The sequence below is a fragment of the Larimichthys crocea genome, chromosome XXIV (genome assembly GCF_000972845.2).
Source record: "Larimichthys crocea isolate SSNF chromosome XXIV, L_crocea_2.0, whole genome shotgun sequence".
NCBI classification, from domain to species: domain Eukaryota; kingdom Metazoa; phylum Chordata; class Actinopteri; family Sciaenidae; genus Larimichthys; species Larimichthys crocea.
This window is the reverse complement of record NC_040034.1, coordinates 635,329-659,281: the sequence shown is the minus strand read 5'-3', so window position 1 is coordinate 659,281 and position 23,953 is coordinate 635,329. Positions and strand designations below refer to the sequence as shown.

Genomic DNA, 23,953 nt, shown 5'->3' with positions numbered 1-23,953 from the left:
TACACTTTGTGCTCATGGGCAAAAAAAAACAAAACTCACGATGTAAATATATGCAGCTCACAAAGTGCTGAGTATTTGATCGTATCTCTGTCAAATCCAAAAGGGAGCAGCTTGTTGACTATAATAAAAAAAAAACATCCACTGAAAAAATCAAAGGAAAAATCAACCCCAACTTAGATTGAGCCACATTGAGCTAATGCATTGATTTTTAGATAGAAAAGCCAGTAGGTGCAAACATTAAAAAAACACCCTCACTAAGCTGCAAATCAAAGCATCCAACATTTTTTTATTGATGTCATCGGGTGACACATTTTGGAGTCGGTACACACAAATCTGCCATGTTTGCTCTTGTCAGCAGACAGAACGGTTATGCACAGCGCACATAAAAAAAATAAAATAATAAAGTGCACAGAATACAAACAACCACAGATAACAGATGTAAACGTGACCGGATTGTTTAGGGTCTGGGGTTTGCATTTGGGTGTAGGTTTGTACAAATGTATGCTGTGATCGGGTGTGTGTTTGTGTCTTACTTTAACATGTGTACACCTTCTGGGGTGGTGGGCTGGTTAAAGCGTCTCATGTAGTCGTGCATCTCCGGGAAGCTCTTTTTCATGTAATCCTCGGCGCTGCTCTCTCTCACTGTCCCAAATCGGAAGCCCATGGAGGGATGGTGCAGCTGAGGAGGTGACATAGGAAGACATGGGTGGTAGAGGTGATGAAGATGGAGAGAAGGGGGAATGGATATCATGATGGGGCTCATATCAAATTCATTCTAGCCCTGAACTCCCGAGAGGCTTTAGGGATATGGAAAGCGATAATCCTTCACAAATAATTCCGCTCTTTACTCATTAGCCTGTCCTTGTGCAAGATTAGTTTGTGTGTACATGTAGCTGCGGGTCTGTATGCGTGCATGGCGTGCTGACACGCACGCATTTGCAAGTTTGTGTCCTTGCACGCGGTCTAACCTTGTCGTCGTGAATTCCCGAGACCTGTTCGAAGGTCTTCTCCCCGACCATGACTGCAGCTAGGTTGGCAGTATAGCTGGACAGTACCAGTAGGCAGAAGATGGCCCAAAGGTTCATCAGGAAGCGTCCGGTCCAGCATTTAGGAGTCTGCAGAGTGGAGATGTCAAGACAGACTTTTAGCTTCTGTCATAATAATAATGATAATAATTTGGCAGGAAAAAGAGAAACGTCTTGAATTATCTACGCTCAAAACTTAAATGCCATGACGTCAAGACAAAAATGAAACTGTCTGGCAACAAAGCAACATGGAGAATGGTGAGATTAGAAATAAAATGAGGGATTAAAACAATTAAAAAGTACAAAAGTGTGAAGAAAGGTGTTTTCAGATGTTGATGTAAAGGCAGCGCTTCCTCCTGAGGCTCTCAACCTCCTCCACCCTGCATTCTCCTACTAATTAAAAATCACCCCCCAGAGTAAAAAAAAAAGTTAATCAAAACAGATCAGGAGAGGAGTTAATGCAAAAACCAGACAAATCTGGCAAAGTGTGACTGTTTGTGAGACACATCAGAGATACCTTCCCATGAAATTACCCGCCTGGGGGGGGATGAATCCACCTGAACGCTGTGATCGTTTATTCATTCCACCAATTAAAATCCACTTAACAGAAGAAAAGAGATGAATTTCTTGTGTTTTAAAAGGCTTGAGATTAATGAGACGTTAATTATACAAACAAGGTTGTAACCCATTCTCATGAAGGTTACGGGGATGTTTGAACCCTTATGCGTAATTAATTGCTCCACTGAAGGCGGAGAACGAGAGGACCGCATGAGCTAAATATGTTTCTGTAATATTGTTTTGTTCTGCACTCATGTACTTAGTCGAAGACACAATAATCAGAGTGTGTTTTCTTCACTAGGTCTTTAATTTCGCATTGTGCTTACAAGATATCCATTTAAAAAGGAAAATGCTAAAGGAAATGTAATAGAAGACCTGTCTCCCGTACTTATTGTACTGCCTGTCAAGGTCTCCATTCAATATGCAGTAGATGCTTTATTTATAGCTTTATTGTTTACGTACAATAAGCATATAATTTTGTTATAGATTGCTGCTGTCAGAGGGAGACGAGTTCGATCCCCTGCTCCTCTAGTCTGCATGTTGAAGCATTCTTGGGCAAGATATTGAACCCCCAAATTGCTTCTAAAGGCTGTGCCATCAGTGTCTGAATATGGCTGGGAGTGAAATGTTGTGTTGAGTGCTTTGTGCTTTTGAGTGGTCGAAAAAACTATAAAGGCACTATATATATATAAAAGAAAGTCCATTTACCAAGTGCATTTATTTGACCAAAAAACTAAAGAAAACCATGGCAAAAATGGTTTGCCTTTTTTCAAGGCAAGGTTTTTAATTTAACACGAGTTAACATGAGTGAACGCAGGCGGATTTCTGAAGGCGAATCACTCAAGGGGCCCATTCTTCACCACAACACTGTTGGAGGGGCTGCTGCTCTCTCTTAGCCCATTAGCCCTGGTGCAAATGCACTGCCTACACTGCCTGTCTATATTTACACCCATGCTGGTTGTTGATTTGTTAAACCAAATCCAAGGAGTGGGACAGAGGTGCTATTTTACCTTTAGAAATACTACACAGTGTATGTCCTGAACCTGTAATCCCACAAACGAATGTTGTTAGTTAAGGGCATGCTCCTTGGCTTTGGAAGTACTGCTGTACAAAAGCTAGTAGCTGAATGTGTGAGAAACACTTTTGCTTTATGGTTTTGGAACAATCTTATTTAAACTGAACACTAAAATAACTGACTTCAGCGAAATAAGCTCTTAATAGCAGTTTAACAATCAATTTACTTGCCCCCATTGTCTTTCCCATAGCCTAAATAAACACGACCATTTTGCTCTGACCCAGCACACACAAGTTCAGAAAGGGATTTCACCAGGTCAGCATGCCGCTAAAGGACAAAGCCTGTTAAGTGACACGTCGCCGGTTGTGAGGATCAAACCTGCGACCTTTCAATTAGGGGGAAGGTCTCTCTAGTCACTTTGCCTTGATTCCAACTCAAGTCATTTGCACCGCTTCCTTCAGGGCCAAAGTGTGCCTGTGCGTTCAAAAGAAGTATTATAATGGGATGCACAGGCAGGAATAATTTAAGCAAATGATGATATTTATCTGAATCTGCTGCATGAAAATTTGAAGAGCAGGCATGCGTTATCATGGTAATGGATCTTGGCTCAGTATGTAGCTGTTTAAAAAACAAAGAATTGCAGAGGACAGTTGTTTTTCGTCGGCGTTGTGTTTGGCTACGAGCGAGGCGCGTGACTGCCGGTGTGACATGATCAGTCAAATCTGACAAGTTTTCTGAAAAATGCTGTTACTGCAAAGGTACGTTTAATATTTGGGCTTTTTTTTTTTGTATAGCAAACAAATGACATGAAAATAAGAGGGCTTTTTGTCTTTGAAGGAAAAGAAATTGGTTTTCATCTTACTACATTGTATCTTTCAAGAGACAGATTTGCCTTAGTCAGAGGATTTGTCTCGGGTAATCACTTTTGTACTAATTAAGAGTGACCACTCTTGTACTAACCTTTGTCGCCTGGCTCTCCAACCTTGCCCACTCCCCTTCACATCATCTTCTGTCTGCCCACCTCTGTCACCCTCATTCTGTTGATTTTCTCATCTCTGCTTACCCACTTACCCTTTCAACCCTTTCTCACCATCTTTCTGTCAACCTTACTTATTACCTTCTTTTTGAGGCCCATTTCCCGGTTTGCACTCTTACCTTTACCACCCCACGTTGGCCCTCTTCCCACTGCCTTCTTGTTTTCGACTTTGTATCTGACTACTTCGGGGAGCTAACCTCTACCTGCTCCCTCTTTTTTCCACCTTCATCCATCCCCATCATCGTCACCATAACTCCTTCAATCTCTGTCGGCCCACTTACCCTTTCCCCTCTCCCTCCCTGTATGTGCATTATCCTCCCTGAAACCTCTCTACTTCATCACTGTCTACCGTCTTAACCTCTCCCCTATCCATCTTTTCCCCACCCAAACCATCTCTATCATCTTTCTCCATGCCACCTTCCCTTCGACTTCCTCTTTTGACTTTGCCCTTATTGTTTGCGTACTCCTTCTCATAACACAAATCCCCCTCCTCCCTTTCTCTTCAATTTCGATTCCCCGCCCCACCCATTATGATGGCTATTTATCACGCAGAGGGCTTTACCTTGGTGGCGACAGTGCGTCCAAACAGTATGGCGTAGCAGAGATTGAGGGCAGAGGAGTAGGAGAACACCCGCAGTCTGTTCCTGCCATGGGGTGTCATACCGAAGGGGCTGTTCCACTCGTACAAGGTGAGGAAGAGCGCGGTGAGATGCAAGGTGACGAAAATACCCACCCACATGGACCAGTGGAGAGGCCACATGAAGGCTCCAATTGGAGCTGCAGTGTCCCTGCTACGAACCTGTTAGATAAAAAAAAAAATATTGTGCAAGAAGTTGGCTTGATGCATTTGATTTATCATTTTGTGTTGAACGGAGTTCTTGTTTTCAAACTGTAGCGTCAGATCATATTGCAGTTAGTGAGGCGCAGAGCACGTTTGACGACTGCTTCTAAAAATGCCTCTCAGACTCATTATGCAGTCTTAAACTGCCGTCCATTTTGAACTTCCATAATTAACATGTTCACTGGAATCTCAGAAAACTAATTACACACAACTAATGATCTCCTGGTTCCTCCCCAGAAGACTGCGTGAGCAAGGCATGAGGGAGAAATTAAGTATTTGCGGACCGTATCGTCCAATCATACACAAAGATAAACAAATCAAAGTAACACTGCAGCACGGCAGATTGCAATGTGACCTCAAAATGCAGTACATTTTCAGGACATGCCCTCTGTCTTTCTTTTACCGTCATTATAATAAGAACTCCAGCAAATGAATGATGAGTTAAAGCAGTTGTACCAGAATGCCCAGGCTGGTTGAGTAGAAGGGCGAGGTGAAATCGATGACTCTGCTCCTGGCTGAATTGATGGAGAAAGAGGTGACAGCCATGTCAGCGGTTCCGCTCAGCAGGTCCCCAACCAGCCCCGTCCAGCGCCCCGTCCCGCTCAATGCTCCGTACTTTCCGTCTCCCACAATATAAAGGTCAAAGGCGAAACCCATGTCTTCTGCCAGTTTCTCCAACAAGTCGATGCAGTACCCGTAGCAGCACTTTCTCAGGTCTTCCGGTAGCTCTGGCAGGTAAAAACCAACAATGATGTGAAATGTATCCCTTCAATTATTCATATGCATGCTTTGGAAGTGCAATGGTTGCATCTCTGGGAACTATTGACTAAGGATCATAAGAAATGTCCATGGATTCTCAGAGGACAGTCTAGAAATGTTTAATCGCATTAAACATGGGTTACAGAAATGTAACAACCATTGTACTAAGAGTAAGAATAGAAGAACTTGCAAGATTGACACACTATATTTTTTTTTTTTTACACTTTCTGCCCTTCTTGCCATTTCAATTTTTCTTGCTATCACTTTTTTTGGCAAGCTCAGTCAAAATTCAGCAGTATGCCAACTTCTCTTGAAACTTGGCTCAAATCTCTGCAGTACTTCTGCCGAATATTTATATTGAAGAAGATACCACTGCAATGTATTTTACAATTATGGTGATCGTTCTGGAAACCCTGGTTATTACACATTTTTTTTTACTTTCCTCACTTTCCATTGGCAATCTGCTGACTGAAGTCAAAGAAAATTTGGATGCCTTCTATTTTAATGCTATGCAGTAGACTGTATATTTAGTTCGCCAGATAGAGTGCCTGTATTTCTTTGACAGGGTAGTCTTGATCTATTATTGATTCAACACCTTTAATCCTCCTCATTTCTGAAACAGTTGCATCTGTAGAGCTGAGCCCTTGACATTGCACAAGGTATATTTTTGAACTGGTCTCACCAGCCTTGATCCCTTATTGATTTTACTTCTAACACCCACTTCAGTCTTGCAGAAAAACAGTAACCAGTGACTTAGTGATAAGATTTAAACCAACAGATCTGAGAATCTACATAAGAGAAACTTTGAGTTCATGCATGTAATATGGCTTACCATACTTCACCACTACAACATTTCAACAACAAATTCCAAAACAAAACTCACCAATGCCGTCCCATTCTGTAGTTGTAGCGTTTGGGTTGTGCAGCTGGTTGAAGAGGCCGTTGACTATGTCTGTCCGGTTGGTTTTGGGGTCCAGACAAAGCTGACCAGCTGGACACAAGCCATCCGCATCCACCTCCCGTGTAAAGACAAATGGGTGTTCCACCAGTGTCACCACCCTCAGGCGGTGTCCCTCAACAGAAAGTCCAGGCCTCCAGCGTTCACCAACGTAACTATCCCCTTGGCCGTCCCCTCCTCTCACCCCAGCTCCAAGACCTTGTCCCTGGTTGCTCCTGAACCCACCCACCAATCCCAGGATCCCCCCTTCTAACTCCAGCCTGCCTCTGGTCCACTGACCTACAGTCACCCAGGCCGGCTGGCCAAGCGCCCCCCTCTTCAGGCTCCATACATGAAACAACTGTGAGGAGAAGATCCGAGAGAGGCCGGCATCCACTTGGATCAGGCCTGTGGCCCCGGTGAAGGAAGTGTTGGAGAGAAACCTCAAGTGACAGAAAGAGAGAGAGAGAAAGTGAGACAAGACAATAGGCGAGAAACAGCTAAATTGCAAGATCCATACTGGGTTATTTCAGTTCAGAAAATGTAGCCGGCAATAATATCCAACACTAATTTATCCAGATGAAAAAGAAATTAGAAAAACTGGGAAACGATAGGGCAAGGCAAAAGTTACAGGTCTGGTTGTGGAGCTTTTGCGAGTCTACTTTTAGATGGGTAATTGGATCTCCCAGAAAATCATAATTAAAAGTTAATGCAGTGCAGTGAGGGTCTCCTGCTATCTGTCAGTCCATACAGTCATTGCTATTCGCCTCACTCGCCTGGTGGCCCCACATTGGTCTTTACGGAGGAATACATTAAGAAGAGCAATTCCCGTTCGCACATAAATCTGCCCTGGCCTCTTGAACCATGCAGGGATTGTTAGCTCATGTCTTAGCATTTGATCATGTGGACGCCGTCAGGTGATGTCTCAATGTGCAGCCATACAAGTACTGTTTGATCATGTCTTGATTAGTGAGGGAATTGTCAGGAGGTCATTGGAAATCATAGGAGTGGTTGTTTAAATGTTAAAGTATTCAGGGATCACTGCATTCGGTACGGGTGTTGAACCGTGCAGGGACTGTTGATTATGTCTGGGTCAAGGATAGAAATGGCAGGTTTTCCTTCCTGTTAATGGAAATGGTTGGTAAAGCCACAGCCCTTTTCTCAGAGCAGAGAAATAGCTTTTTTCCCCTCTCACTCTTTGTTTTAATCTCTTTTCTTTTCTCCCCCTCTTTAATCTCCAAGTTATATTTCGAAATTGATGAGCATATAATGTAACTGCTGCTGGAGAACTTTCTCAATTAAATCTGGGATATGCGAAGTAAAATGAAAAAGACTAAATTGATCATGAGGGTCATTAACCTCACCTACAAGCTTAGCCTGGACTAAAGCCTCTTTGGTTTACACACAGAAAATAATACAACATGGGGAATTTATGTAAGGTTTTTCGTGCATTCTGCTTGTGCTGTTTGTTCACGGACCTCTTTTCTTCACATTGTAATTTACGTACAACAGCGCAATATCAATTTATAAACCCATTTCTGGTGCCATAATTCTCGAGAGCCTGATTAAAAATGCCCCTGATTTGAAAGTCATTCCCTTCTCATTCCACGTTAACTTATGTTTCCTCATGAGTAGCTCCCTCTGTCTCCGTGACCATAAAGCGGAAGTGCTAGCCTCGCCTTGAGCTGAAATCACTCATGGTAATAGCGCGGCTGAATCATCATATCCCATAGACAGCAGATTCATCAAGCCAACCCACTCCAGACTCGTACACTATTACTGTAGTGGCTGGCCACAGGAAAAAAAAAAATTAACCACAGGCCTCACTTTACATCTATTATCTCAGGCAGAGAGGTGTGAAGCCGCCTTTTCCCGCAGTTTGTGACATTTTTCGATTCTTGCCCGAAGATAAAAAAAACGTGAAATAAGAGAGATTACACAGAGATAAGAGCAGGCGTCACCTTTTAGTTATGGGTTGTTGTGTTGCGCTTGGCCAGAGGCTGCGTTTAAAGAATGACTGTGGATGTCAAAGCAGGTTGATAAGTCAGCCGGGCGGTGTCAGAGAGCGATGGTTCCCTCTCACCAACACCTGGCTACGGTTTACCCACTTGGGGAGCAAATGTCAGCAGTGTGACCGGTAAATGATGACTCTATAAAGTGAGTGCCAGGCATGAGACTCACTCCCTTATCACTCCATCTCCTTTAGTTTGAAAGAAAGTTTACTCCCCCTGTCTTTGTGTGTCTGTCTGTGATGATACGAGGCTTGCTTGCTTGGTTTCAGTGGTTTTAATCTCTTCGGGGGAGATGGAATCAGCGTGGCAGCCGTGTCGAGTGAGATGGCAGTGAATGGCAGATCTCACTCCGATAACGACACCCCTCCTCCTTTTCGTCCCCCTTCCTCACATCCTTTCCCTAATACATGTTCCTTTTTTCTTTTCTTTGATTTTATTTCCCTTTAGATGCTTCCTACTTCCCTTTTCTTTTATCTATCTGTTTGTCTTTGACTGCTGTCTCCCTTTTTCCCCTGATGTATTTTTGGAAAAAGGCAGCATGGGACTTTTTTATTTTTTTGATGCATCAAAAATGGCTTGTTTGTCATATCTGTACTCCGACTTTATCCTCATTGCTTCACTGCTTTGAATAAGAAACAGTAATATTGTGCAACATTTGCTCCTGTCCTCCCTCACAGTTTCCTCTGTTGCTTATATCTCCAGACATCCTCCCTCTCCCTCCCTGCCTTCCTCGCCCCGTCCCTCGGGCATTGAGCTGTTAATTGCCTTTTCCACGTGGAAGTCTCTCACATCCCTTCAGCTTTGTTACAGCTTTCCACAGCGATGGCATGTCTGGCCGATGCAGGGGAGGGATAAGAATCAGGGAGGGCATGGAGTCTACCTGGACCGGTTTTTGAATAGTGCAATAGGACGACCTCTTTTATCAGTGTCCTGCAGGCCGCGTACAAAGGTCACCAACACTATATTGTAGAGGTCTCTATTATAAATTAACTATTCCGATCGGAGTCTGGAGTTTTTCATAATTGGCTCTCCATAGAAAAAAAACCTTCCCTAGTGTCCTGATGAAGTTTAAACACTTTAAAAACTGACTGAAAGTATAACACAAAAAACCAAGGGTACACAGCCAGATCTGATCACCGAAATTCATCCAGTGATGCACATGAATACTGAATTTTGGATGCTTTTCTTATAGATTGCAAATGTCAACCTCTTGGTGGCACTAGAAGAAAAGTCAGTGAATAAAACAGTAGGCTTCATCCTCTGAGGACCATTAATGTCTGTACAAAATTTAAAATCAATAGGACCAAATCGATAGGACCAAAGTGGTGGACGGAATAACGGAAAGACATTGCGGTCCATAGAGCTGCCCATGCTAGCATAGCTAAAAATGAAGTATTTAATCACATTAAATCTAATAAACTTGTTTTAACTCTAATAATGAATGTCCAATAATATTGCTTTGTAACCCAACTCCCACTCTACTTGTTTTAGCCTCTGGCCCTGCATGCCAAATTGTTCTGGCATCCCAGAGCTCTAAACTAAACTGCAGAAAGAGAGAACACTGAGAATCCAGCTTGTGATTATGTGGGTGGTGTTGATGATCACTCTCAGCTGGCAGACACCGTGTGTGTTCAATATTTGCAGTGAGCCCAGCCAGCTGAACCACAAATCCTTCAACTCACCAGTACCGCATGACCGCGGGAGCTCGTTACATACTGGTTTTTATCAGTCGTGCCATTTGAAACACATCCATGTCAACTGGCAGACGAGACGATGTTTAACTTTAGAGTGAGTTAATGGCACGGCTCTTCGGTGCATCACTCAGTATCAGCCACATATGGCTCAACAGGGAGTTGTAATGTATGTAAGTATGAGTTTTTTCTCTTTTTATGCACTGTACAAATGTGAGGATTTAGCTATTTCTGCTTTAAGTGAAAGTCTTTATGGCCTATTATGCATTTCAATATGCTTTTTTTTTTTCTGCGCGCCTAGGCTATGTGTTATCACAAACTGCACCTTGACGGAGCCGGTGGAAGCTGTCGGGGGCCCCCTTTTTTGAAGGCTGCGGAGATTGAACAGTACGGAGAAACAGACAAAACTCTCCGGTGTCGCTCTGTGAATCTGTATGCCATAAAGACCTCCTCCCCACCGCCGGTATGACAGTGCTATTCAGAAGGCGCCACCCCCCTGCGGTGCAGAGGACAGACAAGGGCAGCAACCGGAGCATACAGTACCACAAAGTGGAGCCAGGAACTCCTAACAAAAATGTCAGCGTGTCACTCAGAAAGCTAACGAGCTTACAGACATTTAGTGCCGTGACCAGAGGAATTTAATTGCAGTGTCAGTGTCTTCCGTATATCATCTGGTGATTTACATGCGTACACTTTTGGGACTTTGTTTAAGAATTTTAAAGTGACCAGGAGTCATTAAAAACACTGGTTAGCCTAAAGGGCTGTAGTTATAGAAACTGTTTGAGGTTCAGACCTGACTAGACTAATACTAATCACCTTAGGCAATATATTTAATTTTTTGGAAGAGGTATACTCTGATGTTCTTTCTAATGCTCTGAAACCGAACATGCTGCTGACCTTTGGCGAAGTTGCACCACGGGATTATTATTGCTCTGTGTTCATTCGTCATTAAATTATATGTAATGACATTTAAAGATGATGTTCTTTCACAGAAAAAGTCCATACTCTGCAGTGTGGAGGCTAGTCGGCTGCTTCAAAAAGTCAGTCAGCATAGCACCTGCTGAGTCACTCAGCGCTGAGCTGCTGCTCATTCAGCATTGTGTTTGTCCTATATTATGCAAAGAAGAGGAGTTCCAGCTAGGTGACTCTCTTTAACAGATCCAGATCAAGCCCCCTGGAAGATTGCCAGGCTTCGAAGCCAAGTTGACACAGCAGCCAAAGCATGTAATGACAGCAACGGCGTCCGTCATGTGATGCACACTGGCACCAAAAACACTTTTTCCCCACTGAGAAAGAATGTTTTTTTTTGAATGTCACAAGCTCGCAAATTGACTTTGTTTCACTATCAGATGTGATCTATTCGGTCCGATAACATTTCAAAGTCTAGTACACCTGCACGATTTAATCATTTTGTCCCCATTTCAGTTGGCAAAGAGCTGAGCTGTAAGTTAGCAGCTTGCCTAGGGAAGTTTCTAGTGTGCTCTAGTCTTGTTATGGAATTTTCTATCCTTAGGTTACACGAGGTCATGTGTCCTCGGCAGTTTTAGTTGTTTGGCTTTGGTTGAGAACAGTAGGTGCCAGTCTATCTCAACACTGTGGTGGCCAGGGTCAAAGAGACCTGTTGCTGCCTTCATAGACATAATAGATAGTTTGCTGTTGATGTTCAATCTGCGTAAACAGACATCTGTGTCTCCAGACTAAAACATGCTGACAATAACACCTCCACAGGTAAAAACATTCTCTTTGACTAATTCTGGGCGTGTAGTATTTGTGATGTTATCTTGGGGTTTAAAGTCGATCCACCAGGATGAGTTGGGCAGAATGTGAGACCGACTCAGGCACTTCTGATGAACTTTGGAGAGTGTCTCTAATTCTCCTTGATCAAGAGACAATAAATAATTCAGCATAAGACATCAGAGGCTCATGAACACTTTCTTCCCTCCTGACCTCATCATTGACCATTGACATCAGCAATTTCTCCACAACACTTCTTCTATGGGCCACACAATGCGAAAGCATATGCAGAAGATCTGGATAATGTTAAGCCTGGTAATCCAACGTTCTTGGCTTCATGCACTACTGAGCAACTTACATAAGATTGAACGGAGCCCTTCAACACTGTATCCAGCTCTTTTAAACCTCACTTTAACCTCAGTACTTTATATGTTACTCAATGTTGTGTTTTAAAAACATTGAGTTAACTTAGAAAGTCAGAGAGTACAGTACGTGTGTTCATACCTGGCCAGATATTGTCCTGAAGAGGGCAGCTCACGTCGGTTGGGTTTGTCGTAACAATTCACCATGTTCTGAATCAGCGCCAAGTCCGGCCTCACCATGGTGGCTGCAGTGACCGCACGACCAATCAACTGCAAAGCATCCCGAATGTAGAAGCTGATTGGCTTGCGGCCGACCTCCCCGTAGGCTAATAGTCCAAGGGGACCTCCTAGAGTGTGGAGCGAATCCGGAGACAAGGGATATCCCATGATCCACTGCAGTGCTGGAAATGATGGAGCGAGGCGCTGAGCGGCCCGCAGGACAGAGGACACACACTCAGGGTCAGATCCCAGGAGGAGAACTGAGGATATGGGTGAAGGGGAGCGCAGGAAGCGAGCTGATAGGATCTTCAAAGCCTCCTCTTCCCTCTGATCCTCCCTCCTCTCCTCGCTGGTCTCCCCTCTTCTGTCTCCTGCCCCGGAGATACGTGTGAGGTTGATGATATCCCACAAATGCCAGGTAGGCCCGCTGTGGGTCTGCAGGTGAGACAGCAACCCATCACCCCCCTCCTCCCAACCAGGGCAGATCACAGCTGCTCCTCCCCAGCTGCCTTCCCCTCGGCTCCCTCTGTCTCTGTCCCCATCTTTTCCCTGCAAGACCGCCAGCAGCAGGCTGCCCAGGGTTGATGGAGGCACGCGGGCAGACATCTGCAGGTGGAATCGGTTCTGTCAGAGAAGGCAGGAAGGAAGAAGAAAAGTGAGAGAGTTAGAGGAAAAGCTTCTGTTCTGTTAAACCATAGAAGGGGGAACAAAAAGGGAGAGAAGAAAGGGAGGACAAGATCAAAACTCCAACACCTCAGGGCTGAAAAACATACAATCACATTAAATGCAGCTTTTATGAGCGCTGGGGTAGAGCAAAACAATCTCTGCTGCTGCAGTAATTCACTACAACCCCCGATCAGACACAATCAGTCACATTTGTTCATTATCTCCCACTCTGGATGAGAAGAGTCGAAACAAGGAGTCAATGATTCGCATCTAATCTGCAACATCACAGTCGACTTGGCAAGACAACAGTAGGATCCACAGTTCATCCAGGAGCCCGCATTTCCAAACCCCGCTGAAAACACTGGCTTGTTTCATACTGTTCCAAAATGGATAACACTGTTGTCCTTGAATGGAGCCCACAGATGGACCTCCCCCCTCCTCCTTCCTTTGGGGCTTCTATCCATTTTTCATCCTATCAGTGCTCCCGGCAAGGTTGAGGCAGGGGGGGGGACTCCTTTCATATGAAAGCCCAAAGTTTAGCTTAACATGATCTAAGAGTTGCACCATCAGTGAGATGATGAGTATGCATCGCACAGTATGCTCATAAACACCCCCTGGCACTAATGCAAACACATTTTCAGCATCTTCATAACATATGCAGAGGTGCACACATCAAAAACAGGCACATGCAACAACACCTAATTAAATCTGCACATGCTGTAAATCCATGCAGGTACATGCAGTAAATCCATGCAGGTACATGCAGTAAGAGTAGAGAAACTTGTGGAATATACACTCACAAACACAAACACACACACACACACACACACACACACACACACACACACACACACACACACACACACACACACATCTCCAGATGCAAATCACACATATTCATTCAAATGAAAATATATCCCACCCAGGAGTACAAAGAAAACAAGAGTGAGCCTCTGCTGAAAGTCCTCGAGTCCCATGAGAGAGGAAGAAATTTTTTTTTTTTATTTGACTGAAGTCTGCAAAGACATGGATGAATTAATGCAGCGTATGTATTTATCCTCCTGGGAAAGGCTGCGACTGGGTGTGTGTGTGTGTGTGTGTGTGAGGAGACAAGTGAAGATAGGCCTCTTCGTTTGAACTCGACGGGGTGGCAGAAAGAAGGCGGTGTCTGTGGTTGGGAAGATGTGGGTTATTGGGGAAATGGCAGCCGGTGGCACAGAGGAATAGAGATAGAGGGGAGCGGGGAGGGGATGTCTACTACAGGTGTGAGCATTATTCAGCATATTAAAAATCGGGGATGAAACTAAGATGCATATTTTGTCAAAGAGCTCACAGAGCCTAAAGTATGACGACAGAGGATCAAAACAGAGCCTGAAGGCAGCTCGAGGAATTGCTATGTAAATCTATATCTGCACTCTTTCTAAGATCCATCTATGCCATCCACTCTACTCATTAAATATGAAATGTGTGGCTGTGTTATGTTGCTGAATAAACTACAAACAAAATGACAAACACTAGACATTTCTAACGAGTCAGATGAGTGTGCAAAAAGCTGTAAAGTATGCTCCTGGTGAATAGAGCTTGTTAGGAAATCAGAGGGAGGAAACTTTCCCTAAATATATCATTGTCAAATTAATTGTAATAATGATCATCTGGGGTAGATCCCACAGCTGCGTCAGCTGTTTTTGTACAAGCATTTTTGAAAATGATTTCTCACGCTGGATTATGGCTAACTAGCGTTTAGCCAGCACCCTTATCCAGAGTGACTGATAATAAGGCGTAAGAGTAGAACTGCTTCAAGAGCGAGGACGTGAGAGCAATAATAAGAGAAAACCGGGACACTATAGAAATGGTATTTGTTCGTTTGCTGCTTTTAGGAGAAAAAGCTAATTTGAGGAAGCAGATGTGATTCTGAAGGAGATAAGGTGAAGGGAAGCTCTCTGACGTTTCTGCGTCCTGAAGGAAGGACTTATTTAGATATTCTGTGGGCAGTCAAATGTGACTAGGACCAAAGTGGACCCAATGAAACTTAAAAAAAAAGCACATCACTAGAGTTATTGCCTGCAACTGCAGTCGCTTCTTTGCATTTAAGCGTTTTAGCACAATTAATTCCAGTGATAAATTAGAGCAATAACTCCCAAGAGAGCGTTTTCTGCTGTGTAGGTAGGTTATAGGTACAAATGTGATGTATAGCACTTTGTGAAAAAAAAGTTCAGTTGAAAGTAATGTACATTAATAATGACACGAAACAGCAAGCGGTAAGAAAGATCACAAAAAAAAAAGTCTCTGGGTTATCTACAGCTCTACATGTCGGGAGGAAAAAGAAGAATATGTCAACCCCAGGTGAAGTTTTCAACTGTGTTAAATTTAGTATTATAGGTTCATGTTAGGTGGATTGTATGTTGAGCTGCTGTTGTTGAGAAACGTGTTTGTCTTCTTGTCTTGTTGTGCTAGGCTGTATTCAGATAGACGACATCACCGAGCCACTTCATTCACTTGGGTGATGCAGCGAGGGTGCCGACGGGCTCAGGCGGAAAAACAGAAAAACAAAAAAAGAAATTGCAGGCCGTCAAAAGAAAAAAAGTTAGTTGAACTTGGCTCAACTTTTGTTGGAGAAACATATACTCCTGGTTTATTACTTTATAGCAGTGGACAGGGTAATTCTACTCTTTTACCTCAACAGTTGCAGTGAAAGATGAGATGATTGCTGCTGTGGTAAAAACCCGAGTAGCCTTTAAACAATCTGTCGGATCTTATTTCATCATTTCACTGCATACCTTCAGCAACACACACGGCCATTGAACACCTGCTTAAGCCGATTACCTCCAGATTGTTTCATATGGACCAATCACAAACAGCAAAAACCTAAATGGGACGCTGTTAGGGTTCAGTGGGTCACTACAGCCGGCTGCTGTAGCCAACTCATAGTAAAGCACCCGAACATCTTAATGCGAACCAGCCCCTGTTTAACTTTCCTTTCACACACACACACACACACACACACACACTTTATGTCCTTCATGGACATTAATAAAGTACCGGGTGCCACTCATTCTCAAAACAAGCTGAAATGATCTTTAATCCAACAATGACAAAATCCTACATGCGGCATCTTGCAAGTATTTCGGTGCATCAGAAACAATGAAATCCCTGCCACTCGTTGCTCCAGCTTAATCCGGCGCGTCTTAAAAACAAGCTGGCAGCATCAGCGCTTATCCCTGTGACATGCCGGATATAATGTGTGTATAATGTATGTGTATATGTCTGCGTATCTGCATAAATGCTTATGTCCACAGACTGTCTGCAAATTTTGTTTGTTTTCGACAAGCTTTCGCCTTTGGTGGGGTCCAACTTTATTGGACATTTGAATTTAAAATAACATTTTTTTGTTTTTAGCAGGCCTCAGGGAACATGAATGGAGTTTTGATCTCTAGAGGAATGAAGGCAATATCTCTTTATGATGTCACAGTCTAGACGAGATAAAAAGGTGGCTGTCCTGTCAGCAGGGACTCCAAAGTTTGCAGAAACACAGTAGCATGTCAAAGTGTGCAAGAACCTACTAGACACAAACAGAATTGATCCTGTCAGCCACGGTCCAACTCTACTTCTCAGGCCAACCCAGACCCGGACTGATGTTTTTTCTAAAGTACACAGGTCTTTTTCAGGCTTGGTTAGAAATGTAATGGATGTTTCTCTAAGCAGCTACACATTTTCCACCTGTAAGGTTCTTTTTTTTGTGTGTACGCGCTTATCTTTTTCTTTTTTCCTTTTTTTTCTCTCCTATTCTCAGGTAAAAGCTCCATCCGAAAGCACCAGGTTATAAAGGCTCTGAACTAAGGGATGCAAGATAAGCACAGCTAAAAGGAATGTCAGCATTATTCCGGTATAAAATATAAAATCCATACCCCTTCTCACACATCTGCAAATTAGGAAGCCCTGAACTGAACCCTCTCTGCCTCTACTAAACAAATCCAGAGAGCTGCTTAATGCGATGGCCCGAAGGCTTTCAGGTTTAGAAATACACCGCATGTGCACGAGTACACGCAAGGAAACCCCCTACACACTGACAGCAGATAGGCACACAGCTTTCAGTAGGTACAAACAAACAAGCACAATCGCACGCACGCACGCACACACAGGCACAGATACAGTACAAACACACCGTGGTGTGAATACTCAAGCATAAACCCAGAGGGGATCTTTGGGCAATGTGGAGTAAGCAAACCGACAGGAGTGCGTTGAATCTGAACAGGAGGGAGCAGCTCCCAGTTACTGAGCTCATTCTTTATTTAGGCCTCCATAAGAAAAGTAACAACGCTTCGAAGTTGTGCAACCTGAATGCACGGTGCCAAGAAAGAAAAAATACAAAGAAGGGGCACAGAAGAAACAGCAGCACCTGCAGTTTCAGACCTTATTAGAAGCAAGTTGGAACAAAAAGCAAAGAGGTGGGACTTTGGTGATTGAGGGAGGCTAAAGAGATCCAAGATGTGAGCTGAAGCTGTGAAAAAAAAAAAAAAAAACGGGTATCTCCTCTCGTCCTACCTCCACAGCTTCAGTCTGGGGATCTCTTTAACTCGCTGCAGCTTGACTTATTGCGAAAGCTCAGTGTAGTCCCGACCAGGCTTAACATTGCACTCATGAATCCTTTGCATGGAGCGAGCGCCGGTGGAAAGAGCGAAGGCCCTGCTTCGTGTTCCTCTCGCCGTTACATCCGAACGACGCGGACCCTCTGTCTGAGTCTCTGAATGGCTGCTTAGCTTTTTCCTATTTCAGTCCAGAAAACAAAGCTCATGGTCAGGGCAGCACTCCAAACAACAACAACAACACCTCACTGAGCACATTCATATTCCGCCAGCACTGTCACCAGGTGAGTCGGCTCTGCGTAGGGAGGATGGGTAGATAGGAAGGAGGAGGCAGCGTGAATGGGAATATATGTTTGAGATGAAAGATGGAGGATAAATTGATAGGTTGTTTAATATCCGTGTTTGTGAAAGGAAGAAAAAAGGGTGACGGCCTGCATCTGAATGTGTAGAGGAAAGGCGTGGTGGTAGTCTTGAGGAAGACGGAAAGACTTCCTCAGCAGGGTGCAAGTCTTCTATTTCAAACACCTGAGATGAAAACTGAACGCGTGGTAACCTGAATGTCAGACCGAAATGTCAAAGCGGATGCGGGTGCACGTATACACACAAACAATCTAAATCCAACCTAAGCAGTTCGACTCAACGTGCAGGGCGAGGAGCCGTTTCCTGTCAAAAGGAGTAAAAGAGGGGCAACCGGCGTCATTGCATCACTTGGACGAGCTCATGCATAATGAACGAGGAAACTGTTGCATGTGTGTGATTTATTTTTTTTAAACTTCTTCCACAATCCAAATAAACAGCTGTGATTGAATAAGGCCAGCCAGAGCTGTTTGCATAGATAATGAAGCGACACAGAGCAGCACTCTCTTTAGGTGACCAGACGGTGGATAGCCGAGCTGTTTGCTGTGTTGTTGTGTAATTGTATGCAAATAGCATTGTTTAATTTTCTCTTAATTTCCTCACGTCTCCTGGTGCTGAGTGTAATATGGGTGGCTTTAATCTTCCTCAGCCAAGCTGCCGGGTACTGGAGCTAAGCTTGGCGGGGAAAAAAAGAAACCGGTGCTGTTAGACACATATGCAGCATGGGGTGTACGCGTACATGCACGCATGTTGCAACTGCAACACACACACAGGCACAGGCAGGAGCTACAAAATTACACTTACGTGCTTTCGCACGTGCACGCAAAATCACAACTGTGAAGCAATCAGCCACTTAAACGCCGCAAATGACCGTGGTTATCTAAGCACAACAGTCTGTTGGCTCACAGAGTGATAAGCAGTAAGATACACGCTATTAGGCACCACCACAGGACTGACCACAGATTGAAAGAGAGGCTAAATCTTGTTTCACAGTTAACAGTTGATGGAGATGTAGCCACGGTTCCTCTCTCTCTCTGATCCTCGCTGTTAAAAATTACATATGCAAATACTTTGACTCTATCCAATTTCGCCCACCGTCTCCCATACAGTGATCAAGCGGGAAAGAGCGCGCGGGGAGATTGTGGCTCTCGGGGGGAGCGCGATGAAACAGCAGGCGAAAAGTGTAAAGTACACTGCGAATTATGTTTGATTAGAGGGAAATGGTTGCTCGACGCTTAGGCTCCGGATGGCTGTGACAATTTGATGATTGCTGGAGGTATGAGTGTGTTGAGTCCATTAAACATAAGGACCTTGTTAGTTTCTTTTGGTGGTGTGGCAGGCCGGGAGAGGAGGAGGAGGGTTATACAGTAACATCATAAAAACACAATTGTAGTCCTGAGCGATTGTGGGGAAAAGCCATAAAGTCTTGACGTGCCATGTCTTCTTTTTTCTTTTCCTCCAGGCTCCGACTTTATGGGGATCATTCCGAAGGAATGGGAGAAAAGGCTGGAAAGAAAAAAAAAAGGGATTTGCACCATTTTCGACCATCCACGTCAAACCAACCGTGGCGAGGCGGACGTGTTTGTGTAGTTTGTGAGTAGAAAGGTGTATACGCGTGTGTGCGTCTGCCACAAATATTTGTGTGTGTGTGTGTGTGTGTGTGTGCGAATGCTTGTGATTTACAAGCCGTTTAATGGAATATTGTTCTCAGCATGGCTCCAAATTAATTTGAATGATCAAGACACAGAGCACACCAGCTTTTTTTTTTTTTTCTCCCCCCTCCGGAGCATTGCAAGCTACGCTAGATCGGAAAGCTGCTGGTCGTGCACACACACACAAACACACACACACACATATATCACCCAGACAGACTGATCACACACTCAAACCAGCTAAGTGCTTTGGGTTCTGCACATTGCCAGTGAAAAGTTTTTTTTTTGCTACATTATTTCCAGTCACGCGGTTCAATCAAAAGGACAATCCGGAAGGAATTACTAAAAATGCAAAGTGCATATCAAAGCATGCAAATGTTTCCCTGCCAGTCTCTGGTGTTGGGTAAATGGAGAAATCCAGTGCGGAGTGTTTCACTTTCATTATCAGTTGACTTCTGATTTAATGAGTCTCCTCGGGGCCCGCAGAAACGTCCTGATGTCATCAATAATAATCAGATAGAGGAAACCGTAGGGGAGACTGAATGTGCTGTTCTGGACTGGTTAGTCAGGTCTCCAGTCAGCCAGCATTAGTGCTGAGTGCACTGCTAGCAATGGTGAAGGCTGTCATCTCAGCACGCTGCATCGGCGCCTCTTTTGTCAGGAGCCTCTTTGATCCCCTCAGCTGCAGAGATACAAGCCCACAGCAGAAATATGCTGAATGGATTCATGTATCATCCTCCCCCCTCTTACAAACAGCCTCTGGCCCCCTCACTATTTATGATCATAATAGCTGCCGTTATTTATTAAAGAGAGCGATTGTTGTCCTTGCTCTATAGACAATGTTGTTTTCTCCGCCGAAGAGAATAATATTTGTCCTTTCGGTGAGGCCCCGTGTGCGATATGAGGCGGCACACTGAATGTGATGGTGATTGATTCCTGTGTTGAGCAGTCGAGAGAGGTACAGAGGAAGGCTAATCTGAGTTATGATTGCCACTGTAATCGCATTTTCTCCCCTGACTCATCCATCCGCTCTACAGTAGTGCATACATGCCATATTCTGATTACGCCGCACATCTGTCAATAACGAATCCTGCACGACGGAGCGGCAACGCGCGCGCCTGTTCTCTTCTTGATCACATTCCGCCGGCTTTCCATCACCATGGATTTTCTACACAAACTCTCTCTCTCAGTTTTGTCTTCCTCTCTCGGTGACTTGCTTAACCCGCTGGAGGTGGCGTCACGCATTGGCCGTAATCATGCCATCACGTCGGGGGTAAAATAAGCTGTTTTAGGTGTTCCGGGCCTGGCGCAGTGGCTGTCAGGGTAGAAAATAGCCTCTCTCGCTGGGTTGTAATTCGATCAGCAGGCAGCTGGACCAATGAGACGGCAACATTATTTAGTTACCGGGAGAATGATACCAACAGTTTCCCAAATACAGATGCAGACGGGCGTGATGTCATTAACAGTCCGCCCACGGGGAGCATAGCCGCAAACAGCAGCTACTTTGGGAGGTGGGGGGGCACGTTTATTAACAACACCCCGGCGGTGAAAGCACGCCATGCCAGTAATGAGGTGTCTAGAGCTTTGGGTGCCGGGTGCGTGTCTGAATATGTGTGATATTTCTTAGTCTTAGGGTGCATGTGCATTTGTGTGTATTTGTTTTGCTTGATCCCTTCACTCCGATCGTGTTGAATACTGAAACTCAGACTTCCCAGGAGGGAAATAATGCACCCAGAGAGAAGTAAGTCATTTAGGGGTAAGTGTGTTTGTGCAAGAGTGTGTGTATCTGTGTAGGAAAGGGGGAGTACGTGTGGGTTCCAGGATGGATGTGCTCGCAGTGAGTAAATGACCCGCCTTGATTCAGCCTATCAGCTGAGCTCTCCACTCAGACTCCCCGATATCCCCTTTCATCCATCTCTATGAGAAGAGAGATGACGGAGAGATGGAGAGGAGGCTGAGGGAGCGAGACTCGGGAGATGAATATGCACGACGATTTGGAGTGCAGGAGACGAGCATGGAGGGGCTAATTAGAGAAGAGGGGAAAATTTGGAAACGGGCGACTGAGACAGAGGAAGTGAACAAAAAGACTATTAAAGACTTCAATCGGAATCTGGGGTAATGTGTATGACAAACGGCGCCCTGTCCATGCCAGAAGTGTCTCTCTAATGCGACTGTGAGTTCCAGTCGATTGAGGGGCCATTTGGGGTGAGTGGATGTGGGGCACAGATGAGCATGTTGCTTTGGCTTCAAGACCACTTCTGATGCTACATGATCAAATATGCAGTGCAGAATATATAGAGAAGAAGAGGGGATTATGAAGCATTTAAAAAATAGACTCGCTCTCAAAAGGATTCAAGGCATCAATGTGGATTAGATTAGTATCATTACAAACATTTGAATGGCTTCGCTTAGCAAATTGTTCTGCTCGCTAGATGAATATATAGGTCTAGCTTTTTGTAGGAAATGGAATTAATCGGAAAATGTCCTTGTGGTGTGCTGTAGCTGTACCAACCCAATCCGCTGTCCTCATTACCCCACCCACCCTCAGGGGAATCGAGATTTCCGATTTCTTCACTGCGTCAACTTTGTTTTTTTTTGGGTAAAAGGCTTGAGAAAATGGTTCAGAGAAAGTAATTTCAAAAGGACACAAGCTCCTTATTAGAAAACCAGGGCACAAGGACACGGATACGGATGCAGATAGAAAAGGGATGCAAGCAGTACGGCTTTCACGGAAAACCTCTGCAGACAGAGAACTGAAAGAAAAAAGTTCTAGTTTTGTAGTTTTGGCCAGTTATGACACCATCACGCCTGCCAAAGTAACTGCCGAGATTTGGAAACATGCAGACGTTTCTCCTATAAAGTTGGATGGAGACAGGTTGGAAAGTGAGTGCACTTGAAATGTCTAAGTAATCCTGCATTGCCATGAAAAACTATACGTCTGCCTAATGATGGCAAGAGCTGCACTCTCGATGGATAGTTTGGACACTTGGGGTAACAACTTTTACTATTTGCCGTTTCACGCTCACATCGGATTTCTCTCCACGTTCCCAGGTCACGGCAATTAACTTGGTGATTATAATGCTATGATTATCGATACTAATAATGGCCAAAGCTATGGAAAGACACAGGTTTTTCTATCCCTCTCCTCTCCTGGCATCCCCATCTCGACACATGGTCAAACATAAGGTGCGTGATCACATAAATCTTCTGCATCTGGGCCTGTCATTAACTCAGCCTGCCAATAAACTGTGAATAAACTGGGCTAATGCTGTTCTAATGAATAACTTTCAAGAGAGGATTACTTAGTGGCTGCTGCAGCACTAATACAAGTAGATATTTATTTCTTTTTTTTCTCTACAGCAGCTACCATTGTGATATCTATATTTAAACCTTTATTTATCTGGGATGATTTGCTGAGCGTGCATGTCCTCTTTTAGCGACACACCGGTTGACATTTACATTTACATACAGCCACGTTCAGAGAGCTGCACAGCACAAGCACATTATTTCAACTTAAGAGTAAGTGCCTTGCTCAAGGACAGAGCAGTGGACAAGAATCAGGCCAGCGTCCATTCACACCAATGACATTGACTGCCAGCTGTGACACCGTGATTATGCGTCCCGGCGCACTATATTTTTCATCAAAGCCTAAACTGCAAAACATAAACAACAGCACCGCAGCTGTCAAATGCAGATTTCAAAGCGCAGTAAATTTCTCTCAGGAGGAGAATATTTTGTGCCGTTTGCCTTCCTTGGATAGTCGTAAACAGTCATATTTCTGCAGGTTGCTTGATTATTCGTCTGAACAGAAGGAGGAGTACAGCTTACGTTGATCCCAGGGTCAGACCTCTGTAGAATAAAGTTTCACCTCCATGCGAAAATGCTATCGTTAATCTTGCGGTATGAAACAAGCATTATACATTCTGTGGCAGTAGTAAAAAAAAAAAGAAAAGTTGGCTGAATGTCCCAGTGGTTACAAATATCAGATTATCAAGTTTTTGCAACCACTGTTTTACGTGCATATATCCTCCTACATCCTTCCGAGAGCCGAGCACTCAATCCACACAAGTCACACCAGATCTGTGCACCATCTAAATGCAGAAATTGTGGATGTTCAGCAGGATAACATGCTGTCGCTCGGCTCACTTAAGGAACCCATTAAATAAACAAGGATGTTTTTTTCCCCCCCTCCAAGGCTAGAGTGAGTAAAAACCAAAAAATCGCAAGTAATATTACAAGAATTTTTCACTTAACATAACCCCTCAGACCTTTTTTCCCCCCGTGTAAATATTCCATTAGTCATTCTGATGACTCATCCTCCATACAGAGGTCTAATTGTTTGCAGAAACCTCTCCCTTCGGATGTAACCTTTAAGCAACGTTACCGAGGTGTGCATGGGTTTATTTACAAGACAAAAAGCGTGCTGTTGTTTCATGATGATGTTGAACACCAGCATCAAACACACACACATAAAAAATGTCTGTAGGGGAAAGTGCACGAGAATAC

General features: G+C 44.1%; 1 protein-coding gene across 5 annotated transcripts in view; it reads right to left on the bottom strand.

Moving 5' to 3' along the window:
• Positions 1 to 23,953, bottom strand: part of LOC104920054 (glutamate receptor ionotropic, NMDA 3B) — a 102,546-nt gene that overhangs the window by 17,575 nt on the left and 61,018 nt on the right. For all 5 annotated transcript variants that reach the window (XM_027275163.1, XM_019269895.2, XM_027275166.1 and 2 more), the window contains 6 exons: positions 12,113 to 12,813; positions 6,118 to 6,614; positions 4,932 to 5,203; positions 4,197 to 4,433; positions 969 to 1,115; positions 534 to 679 (listed from right to left, as the gene is read on the bottom strand). In XM_027275163.1, the coding sequence (XP_027130964.1) occupies positions 534 to 679; positions 969 to 1,115; positions 4,197 to 4,433; positions 4,932 to 5,203; positions 6,118 to 6,614; positions 12,113 to 12,813 (2,000 nt within the window). The remainder of the gene's footprint in view (positions 1 to 533; positions 680 to 968; positions 1,116 to 4,196; positions 4,434 to 4,931; positions 5,204 to 6,117; positions 6,615 to 12,112; positions 12,814 to 23,953) is intronic.